The sequence below is a fragment of the Anastrepha obliqua genome, chromosome 6 (genome assembly GCF_027943255.1).
Source record: "Anastrepha obliqua isolate idAnaObli1 chromosome 6, idAnaObli1_1.0, whole genome shotgun sequence".
Lineage (NCBI taxonomy): Eukaryota > Metazoa > Arthropoda > Insecta > Diptera > Tephritidae > Anastrepha > Anastrepha obliqua.
In genome coordinates this window covers 29,317,688-29,328,169 of record NC_072897.1, presented here as the reverse complement: position 1 = coordinate 29,328,169, position 10,482 = coordinate 29,317,688, and the positions used below count along the sequence as shown (strand labels likewise).

General features: G+C 37.5%; 1 protein-coding gene across 1 annotated transcript; it reads left to right on the top strand.

Moving 5' to 3' along the window:
* Positions 1-2,321: 2,321 nt before the first annotated feature.
* On the top strand, positions 2,322-3,035 carry LOC129249935 (probable fatty acid-binding protein). Its single transcript, XM_054889602.1, has one exon. The coding sequence runs from the start codon at positions 2,343-2,345 to the stop codon at positions 2,736-2,738; it is 396 nt and encodes a 131-aa protein (XP_054745577.1). The 5' UTR covers positions 2,322-2,342; the 3' UTR covers positions 2,739-3,035.
* Positions 3,036-10,482: the final 7,447 nt, after the last annotated feature.

Sequence of the window (10,482 nt, the reverse complement as noted above, 5' to 3'; positions counted from 1 at the left end):
CGCTAGGCATAGAATTTTACAATAGCTTTAGATGACATACGCATTTAGGGGAATGAAATGAGTGCCCTATGTGCGCTTATATGTACATGCATATGTGTATACTAAGCATTGTTTTGCTGGGAGTTCAGATTAAAAATATGTACGCAATAGGTTAGGGCATCAAGTGCGCACACGCACATACAAATATGTACATGTATATGCAAAAGATAATTGTTTTATCATTTGTTAGGCAGAATTTCGATCATTCGGGTATTTACTCCCTAATTATTGCGTGAAATATGATACGGTGATTCTCGTGAGGTAGGTCATGGTTGCTTCAGTGCATACATATGCATGCAACTCTATATTTATTGAAGATGCAATTGAACTTAGTTGTCCCATATATGCAAATACGTTTCATTGAATTTTTCTTTTATTTATTTTAAATTTCAAAGTTTTATACTATCTAGAAAATGCATATATATATTGTTCCCTGTAATAAAATGTAAATTGAAAATAATTTCGTTTGCCAAAGGAGCAGCATTTAATTCAAATGCCGTCGGCAATTTAATGTCATACAGAAGCCAAAAACTCAGCAGAACTAATGTACTTATACAGAATTCACCGTAACAGGTACGTTGGTTGTGTGGGTAAGAATAGCAGGGGCTGTTTGAGTGGGAGTTTTACATTGCTCGCTCCAGCTGGCAGCGGGGAATGAGTTGTTGAAGGACCTCGAATCGAAGTTTTCGCATTTAGTGTCGGTGCTGTTTCTGCGCATTTTGTGTCGTTGTTTCTTTGATTTGTTTCTATTGCAGCCTGATACGATGGGGAGCAAGATCGCACTCGCGGTTCTACTGAGGCCAGAGTCGAATTGTCCGCTTCAATTGTGATATACAGGTAACCCTCCTATAACGCTGTACTTCTATAGCGCGGTGTCGCAACTACGCGGTTCGCAAAAAGCGGAAAATTTCCTTTAACGCGGTTTTCAAATTAACGGCAAAGTTACAACGCAATTTTTTTTCATTCACACACGCATTTTTATTTATGAAAGGGGGGTTTCCCGAAAATTAAATTTTGAAAGAGTTTCTGGATTTTTATGTTTGTAAATATCATTGACAGTGAAGAAGTCGTGAGAATTACATTACCAAGTTTTAAAACATTTGTGAAACAATTTTGTTAAAAAGCTTTCATGAAAATATATTTGAAAACTTTTAAAGGTAGAGGATTTAAATCCTTCTATTTCTTGTCTCACAAGCTAATTTTGTGAAAATCAACGTGAATACGTTTCATAATCAGTAAGTTTTTTTTTAAATTTCTTTATAGCTTAAATCAATTAAATTGTGATTTAGGCTCGAAAAATGCCAAAAGGAAAGGAAGGTACATTGTTAAAACGAAAATTTATCACAATGGAAAACAAAATTAAAATTTTGGATAGACCTCAAAATCAAAATGAGTTCAACAATAAGAACAATAAAATAAATAAGATAAATAAATAAAATAAGATGTTCGATATCATCTGGATCATCGGTACACGCAAAAATCACTTTTCGTCCAAGAGCAAAGATAATAGAACAAATGGAACAAGAGCTAACGGTGTGGATAGAAGATATGATGAACAAGCGATTGCCCTTAGATGGAAATGTAATTAAGCAGAATGTAGAGTACCTCCACTTCACTTCCAAATATTCCTAATACTCAAACTCAAATTATGAAAACCACTTCAATTCACTCTACTCTTTAATTTCAATAACATAATTCTTTTCATTTCAATTTACTCCACTTTAATGACATAATTCTTTTCAATTTCAATGACATAAACTCTTTGCCCTTTTCTTTGAAACCCGAAACATAAGTAAACACATGGCACACACCAAATACACTTTTTGTCACATGATACCCCACTCCAAAGCAAAGCCATAACTCACTGTGAAGTAAGCTAACCCTGAATAAAATTTAAGTCAACCTAAGCAGAATTTCATTTGTATAGTATTTTAAGTGTTTACAACTTTGTTATTGATTTTTACTTGCAACAATGTTTAATTGTAATTATGTATATTTTATTGATGACAAGGCGAAAAGAAAGTATAAAAATAAAGCCATTCTATCAGAAGTCAGCTCAGTCAGCTCAAGCAGCTCAGTCAGCTCACTCCTAATAGTTGGAAGGCAGTCGTTTGCCCTAACTCTAAAAATCTCCTTTTATTTTTAAAGGAATCTTTAGTCGGCAGGTTTGCCCTAAAGCTCTTCCGTGAATTAGTAATTCTTTTATTTCGATGATCCTGTTTCGCTCTTTTACATGGCGATCCTACCACTTTACATGGCGATCCTGCGGACGATCCTAAACGCTAAATAAATCATTAGTAAAAATGGCTGTCTGGGAAGGAAAGAAATACAAATTAGAAAAGAGTGAAAACTTCGACGAATACATGAAGGAATTGGGTGTCGGTATGGTTCTACGCAAAATGGGTAACAGTATCAGCCCCACCGTTGAACTGAAGAAGGATGGTGATAATTACTCTTTCACCACTACCTCAACCTTCAAGACAACCACGATCAACTTCAAGCTGGGCGAGGAATTCGATGAAGAGACACTTGATGGTCGCAAAGTGAAGTGCGTCTTCACTCTGGATGGCAACAAATTGGTGCAAGAACAGAAGGGTGACAAACCATCGACCATTATTCGTGAATTCACTAACTCCGAGCTAGTGACTACTCTCACCTTCAACGACGTGAAGTCCGTCAGAGTCTACAAGGCTGTATAAATGCGCAGTGCGCTACATGCGAAGTTCAAAACAACAGTAACAAAAAGCTAAAGTAATTTAAAATAAAAAATGCCACTTCTTGCAATAAACTAATGATTGAAAAACTAACTATCATACAGCATACATTGTACTTTATATAACTACATATACATATATATATATTTTGGATTGTGAATATCCCAATTTTGTTTATGACTGATTATTTGCTGATTAATGCATAAAATAATGTAATTAAAAGTATGAAGTTGTTATTAGGTAACAATTAACTATTTTTATGTGATTAGGCGGCTAATTAAAGTGAAATAGTTCTGAATATTATTAACGACGCGCACCAAATTGTTCACACATGCTATGATAAATATCGTTGAATAAAGATTTTTCGCTAATGCATTTAAATATATTAACATTTAATTTACAATTTTTATCATTGACAAATATTTAATCACAAAACCGGCATAAGAACAAATGTGACTTTTTGCATTCAGTTAAATAAACATAAAATTGAATATTCGTGCACCTTAATGAAAATAAAAAAAGGTGTAGATTAGACTTAGATTAGGATTAGACTTGATTTGTCAGACTATGATTTCGATATAGTCTACAAGCAAGGCAAAATGAACACAAACGCCGATGCATTATCACGAATAAAGATAGACTCAGACATACTAAAAAAAAAATGATACCAACGAATTGTGATGACAATAATAAAATGTTTGTAATAACAAGGGGAATGTCTGCCAAAAATAACACCAGGGTAGACAAGGAGAACTACAACTCTCATTCGAAGTCAGGCCAACTTCACATTTGGGAATGTACGTCCATAGCTGATATAAGAAATATAAAAAGATTAAAATTCGTATACGAAGAAAAAATGAAAGGATTCGAAATACAGATAAATAAAAAAGGGGATATTATAGTCCGATATAGTGAGGAGCCTCTGAAATACGTTTCAATCATGGCGAAACTATCATCAATAGCGACTAAAAGAAATATAGAAAAGCTAGCGCTAGCAAAAGATAATTTATTAAGAGAAATGAATATTGAAAATTTTAAGAATGCATTCAACAAGTTACAAAGTGAAAGAATAGAACAAAAATTAAGACCCTTAAGAATAATTTTATATAAAGCCCCAAAACAAATTAATGACGAAGAAATAAGAAAAAAATTAATCTTTGAGTATCACAATTCAGCACTAGGAGGACATCTGGGTATAAGAAAAACTATCTTAAAATTAAAGCAAAAATACATATGGAAGAACATGAGAAAAATGATAAAACAATATATAAACAGTTGTAAAGAATGTACTCGAAACAAACAGACAAAGTACATAAAAGAAAAAATGACAATAACGGACACACCTAGTACAAGCTTTGAAAATTTAAGCATAGATACAGTAGGACCATTAATTATATCAAATGGTTTCCGATATATTTTAACGGTACAATGCGAACTGACAAAATACGCAATCCTATTCCCAATGAAAACTAAAGAAGCAATTTCTATCGCAAAGACACTAGTAGAACAGGTAATACTAAAATACGGACTTTTTAAAACATTAAAATCTGATCGAGGCACAGAGTTTGCAAATGAATTGATGAAAAACATATGCGAAATACTAAATATAAAGCAGACCTTTTCAGCACCCTATCACCATCAGACAATAACAGTTGAAAGGAGTCACAGAGTCCTAAATGAATTTCTGTTACACTTCGTAGAAAATCACGAATGGGACCAATGGCTACCTTATTTTGCATTTGCTTTTAATACCACACCGAACATAGAGACGGAATTTTCACCATACGAGTTAATATACGGAAAACTTCCACGCTTACCAACTGACATAATCGAGGACAATCAACCAGTATATAACTTAAACAATTACGCAAATGAGATGAAACTTAGACTAAAAGAGTCACTTCTTAAGGCACAAGAACTGATAAAACTAACAAAACAAAAGAGAAAAGAACTATATGACAAGAACAGTAACACATCAGAACTAAAAGTAGGTGACTGGATATTTGTAAAACTAGAAACTAGAAGAAAACAGCAAAGTCCATATCATGGCCCTTATCTCATAGTAGAGCGTAAAGGAGTCAATTCTGTATTACAAATTAACAATAAGCTTAAGGAATATCATAATAATACCCTTAAGAAATACAAAATCACCTAAAATATTATCATATTAAATAAATTTAAGAAAAATGTACTATAAAACATAGAATTAAAAATAGATTTAGATATTAAGAAACTTTTAAAGTCATAAAATTATTTTTATTGAAAACCACTGTACCTTCAAAATTTAAACAAATTTCTTAGCACAGTAATTTTCAATCTTAACCATAGGGGTGTAGAGTACCTCCACTTCACTTCCAAATATTCCTAATACTCAAACTCAAATTATGAAAACCACTTCAATTCACTCTACTCTTTAATTTCAATAACATAATTCTTTTCATTTCAATTTACTCCACTTTAATGACATAATTCTTTTCAATTTCAATGACATAAACTCTTTGCCCTTTTCTTTGAAACCCGAAACATAAGTAAACACATGGCACATACCAAATACACTTTTTGTCACATGATACCCCACTCCAAAGCAAAGCCATAACTCACTGTGAAGTAAGCTAACCCTGAATAAAATTTAAGTCAACCTAAGCAGAATTTCATTTGTATAGTATTTTAAGTGTTTACAACTTTGTTATTGATTTTTACTTGTAACAATGTTTAATTGTAATTATGTATATTTTATTGATGACAAGGCGAAAAGAAAGTATAAAAATAAAGCCATTCTATCAGAAGTCAGCTCTAGCAGCTCACACAGCTCACTCCTAATAGTTGGAAGGCAGTCGTTTGCCCTAACTCTAAAAATCTCCTTTTATTTTTAAAGGAATCTTTAGTCGGCAGGTTTGCCCTAAAGCTCTTCCGTGAATTAGTAATTCTTTTATTTCGATGATCCTGTTTCGCTCTTTTACAAGAAAGCATTCAAAATATTCAATTATTTAAAGGATGGTTGTCCTATCAACTGATGAAGACAGCCATCAATTCGTGGCTAGCAAAGGATGGTTTGAAAAGTTCAAAAACCGACATACAGTACACAATTTGAAAATACAGGGTGAAAGAGCATCCGCAGGTGCTGATGCAGCGGATAAACATCCAGAAGAGTTCTCAAAAATTGTTAAAGAGCATGATTATTTACCAAGTCAAATACTTAACGCTGATGAGACAGGTTTATGGCGGAAAAAAATGCCGTCAAGAACTTTGCAGTAATTCATCTGTTGATTTCATGACCACGCCAATTTATTAACCGATCATTAAGTCCGCGATCTATGAAAGGATGCCACAAAAACAATCTTCCGGTGTGTTAGAGTGCGAACCAAAAAGCATGGACGATCGCCAGTTAATTTAATGAATGATTTCACCATTGCTTTGTTCCTGACGTATTTAAAAAAAAAAAGAAGTTGGTATGTAAAGTTTTACTACTTTTAAACCATGCTCCATCTCAGGCAATTTATTTATGCCATTCTAATATTCAAGTTGAATTTTTACCGCCCAACACTACATCGTTATTACAACCTTTAGATCAAGGAACAATAGCAACATTTGAAGTATACTAATTACATAAGCAAATCATTTGAGCTAATATTGCAGTAGATGGAATCATCAAATATAACGGTCAAGGAAAACTGGAAACAGTTCTCAATTTCAAATTTTGTTGAAATCGTTGGTACGTTACTTAAAGAAGTTTTACAATTAACACTGAGAGCTTGCTGGAAAGCAGTATTGCCGGAGGTAGCAGCTCAGGAAACTGTTGCTAATCCAGTATAGGACGAATTTACAAACGTGGAAAGACTGGCGAACGTAATAAGAGGCGATGGATTTGACGAATTTACAATCTACTATCATTCCCCTGGCAGCCGGTTCTACGTTACCGGAATGACTCGGTTTTTCCCGACTAAGGGTCTTTCATCCCCCCTTTACGTCACAGGAGCAACTTCTTTTAGCAATTCTGCTCCAAATACTTCTCCTCGCGCCGGTATTGAATCCAGCCCTGGGCCAGAGGTATTCTATTGCTGCGTATGTCATAAACGGCTCCACCCGAACTCCACCTAAGTCAGGTGCAATAACAGCAACGGGTGGAGCCACCTTTAGACCTGTTCAGGTCTTAAGTCTCATAGGGAGTGGTCCACACAGGGTGTGGCCTCGTGTTGCTCCTTCCAGCAGGCGTCTGTTGTCTCCACGGCTACTAGCAAAGCAGATAGACGATTCGACATTCAGCACTATGAACGACGACGTCCCCACCACGGTAGTGGGCAATTACAGCAGTTCGCCTGACATAACAATTGCTAGCGCTGGTCTGATAAATAGCATAACCTGGTGACCAATGCTATCGCTTGCATCAGACCACTTGCCCATTATCGTCTCGATTGAGAGACCTGCCGAATTCGATTCCGTAAATCACCTGTCCTATTTTAACTTTAACGAAGCTAATTGGGCCGGCTTCGCGGAATTCACTGAAGACACCTTCGCCGCTCTTCCCATTCCTACTGATGTGCACGCAGGCGAAAGCGCATTCCGCAAGGTGTTCACAGCTGCTGCGGCTCACTTCCTCCCTGCTGGAAGGCTCAAGGACACTCGTCCTCATATCCCAGCCGAAGCAGCCAGCTTGGTAAACGAGCGTGACCACCTACGCCAGGTCGATTCCGGGGATCCCCGCATAAAGTATCTCAATTTGGAGATAACTGGGACTAAATGGGTTGAGCATCTGAAGACCTGCAACCTCACCACGGGTGTGAGTAAGCTCTGGTCCGCCGTTAGGTCCTTATAGAACCCGATGAAGCACAACGATAAGGTGGCTATCACCTTCCACGGTTGCACTCGTCGGACCTAAAGAGATGCGCGAGCTATTTCAGCCAACTTTTGATACTGCATCCTCCGGTCGACGGAGCCAAGCGTCGTGCTACCAGAAGGCTGCACAAACTGACGAACGACAGTGCACCACTTGCTTTCTCCGGCGATGAGGTTCAGGGGGCCATCAATAAATCTAAAACATCAAAAGCCATTGGCCCTGACGGACTAAACGCGCTGCTGCTGAAGCACCTGGGACCATTGGGAGTAGGATTTCTCACAAGGGTTTTCAACCTGTCCTTGGCCACTCTCATCTTCCCTGACAAGTGGAAAGCAGGGAGAGTGGTCCCACTACTGAAATCTAGGAAACCCGCCAACCAAGGGGAATCTTATCGTCCAATAACTCTCCTTTCCCCAGTAGTGAAGACACTTGAAGCCCTCCTACTCCCGCTCTTCACGAAACACCTGGCCCCAGCCCCACATCAGCACGGTTTCCGACGAGCGCATAGCACCACCATTGCATTCACCGCCATAAGCGCCTAGATAAACCGCGGGCTTAACCAAAACCGCCTCTGCGAGAGGACTGTCCTAGTAGCGTTGGACCTGAAGAAGGCTTTCGACACAGTCAGCCATTCCAGGTTACTAGATAATATTTATCAGTCGCCACTCCCACCAGGGCTGAAGGGGTGATCCGCAAACTACCTGAGCGGTCGTCACTCGTCAGTGATTTTTCGAGATCAAACATTAAAGCAGAGGAAGATTAAGCAAGGTGCACCGCGGGGTGGTGTCCTTTCCCACTTGCTGTACAACTTCTACATCTCGAAGCTCCCCCAACCACCAGAGGCAGTCTCCCTGGTCTCATACGCTGACGACTGTACGATAATGGTGTCGGGCAATGACATCTGTGGAGAGCTGAGCCTGATGTGGAGAGCTGAGCCGGAGGGTACGTAGTAGAGTACGGTGAGCTGGGTGAGACGGACATGAATAAACGTGCACCACGATTACGATAAAAGAAGTGTTTCATTTTTGGGAACTGGGAGGGTGTTACACTGGCGACGAGGATGGGATCGTAAACTCACACGTGCTTGGAAGAATTTAATATCGTATATTCTGTTCGTAATTTATTAAAATATTATTTTTCTTATAGATATTGCATCAGCAAATTCGTTTTCTGTATACGCTAGCAAGAGAACATATGCACACACGTACCTACATACATAGTATGTGTAGAAGCTGAGGTCGTGTAAAAGCACACTAGAGAGACAGGTGAAGAAACGTCAAAGAATAAAAATACTAAAAACGAGGGAATAATCGTTCGCGTGCAATACTTAGGGAACTAATAATTGTTCGTTCGATTCGTTGCCAAAAGAAATGTCAAATAGACTTTTGGACATACCTATGTGATTTTCACCACGATTTTCAGCTGTGCGAATTGCCCAGAAGGCTAGACATGGAATTCTGACTTAAAAAAAAAAGAACAACAAAAATCGACCACATTATTTGCTTCGAACGAACGAACGATTATTTGATCGTTCACGGTGGATAACACATGGTGTCGACGTGCTTTGACAAGTATGCATTTCAAGATTGGAAAGTCATTCAATTGACAGCCATCGAGCATTCTAGAGTGAATAAATTGCAAAGAAAAAAAAGTAAATAAAAAGAAATCGAATTAAATTCAGCAGCACATTAAATTGCGGCTTAACGAAAGGATTACGGCCATTTAATTAGTGTAGAAGTACTTTGAATAGATTCTTGAGGCAGCACATTAAATTGGGCTTGTTAAGCCATTGAATTGGACTTGTTTAGCCAGTGAATTGGGCTTGTCAAACCATTAAATTGTTAAATATAAAAGTTATGATTTATGAACTGCGTCCTGACAAACTATATTTGTTTCAGGCCATTCAATTGGAGCAAAAGGTGTACTTACCACAGTGTGTACATCGACGTTCCTGAGGTGGCGCATTAAATTGGCTTCGTTAAACCATTAAATTGGTAAATGTAAATAAATGTTAATATTTCTGAATTTCGTCCTAACAAATTACATTTTTTACAGACCATTAAATTAGACAAAAAGGTGGACGACAGAGCGTACATCGAGGTGACAAGGTTGCGTAACGATTTAGTTCGTAATTAATAAATCCAAAATAAAATGAGTGAGTTCAAACCATTCCTGTGCAACAATATAGACAAGTCTCTATTGCGCAGCGAGTGGGAAAAATGGTTCCGTTCTTTGTCCTTATACCTTCAGTGCGAAGATATAAACGACGCTGTTAAACGAAGAAACAAATTATTGCATTTAGGTGGGCCGCAATTACAAGAGGTCATATTTAACATTCCCGGCGCTGTTGTGGATGTTGATGAAATAAATAAAAACGACGTCTACAATATTTTAGTGGGAAAATTAAACGAATTCTTTTCACCTAAACTCAACTCTACGTTTGAGAGACATTTATTTAGGAATCTCTCGCCTTTGGAAGGAGAAGATTTTAATACATTTTTGCTTCGTCTTCGGCATCAGGCTTCCAAATGCGAGTATGGGTCAACAAAGGCAGAAATCGAAAGCAACTGTTTGAAAGATAAGCTAATTAATTCTTGGGCGTCCATCGATCTTAGGAAAAAGCTTCTTGAAAAAGAGCAAAGTCTTGATGAAGTTATATCAGGTTGTCAGATATACGAGAAAATTAATAAACAATCGCCAAGTATGACTGCGAAGACTAACAGCGAAATTGTGAATAAAATCACCGCGAAACATCAGCCAGTCAAGGGAAATGTCAATGAATGTGGAAGATGTGGTAAATACGGGCACATGCAAACTGATGTAAATTGTCCGGCGCGAAAGTCTAAATGCAATAAGTGTGGCCTTATTGGTAATTTCGCCAGAAAGTGCAAAACA

Excerpts from the sequence above, each read along its gene's own strand:
- LOC129249935 (XM_054889602.1), top strand. The coding sequence starts at position 2,343 with ATGGCTGTCTGGGAAGGAAAGAAATACAAATTAGAAAAGAGTGAAAAC.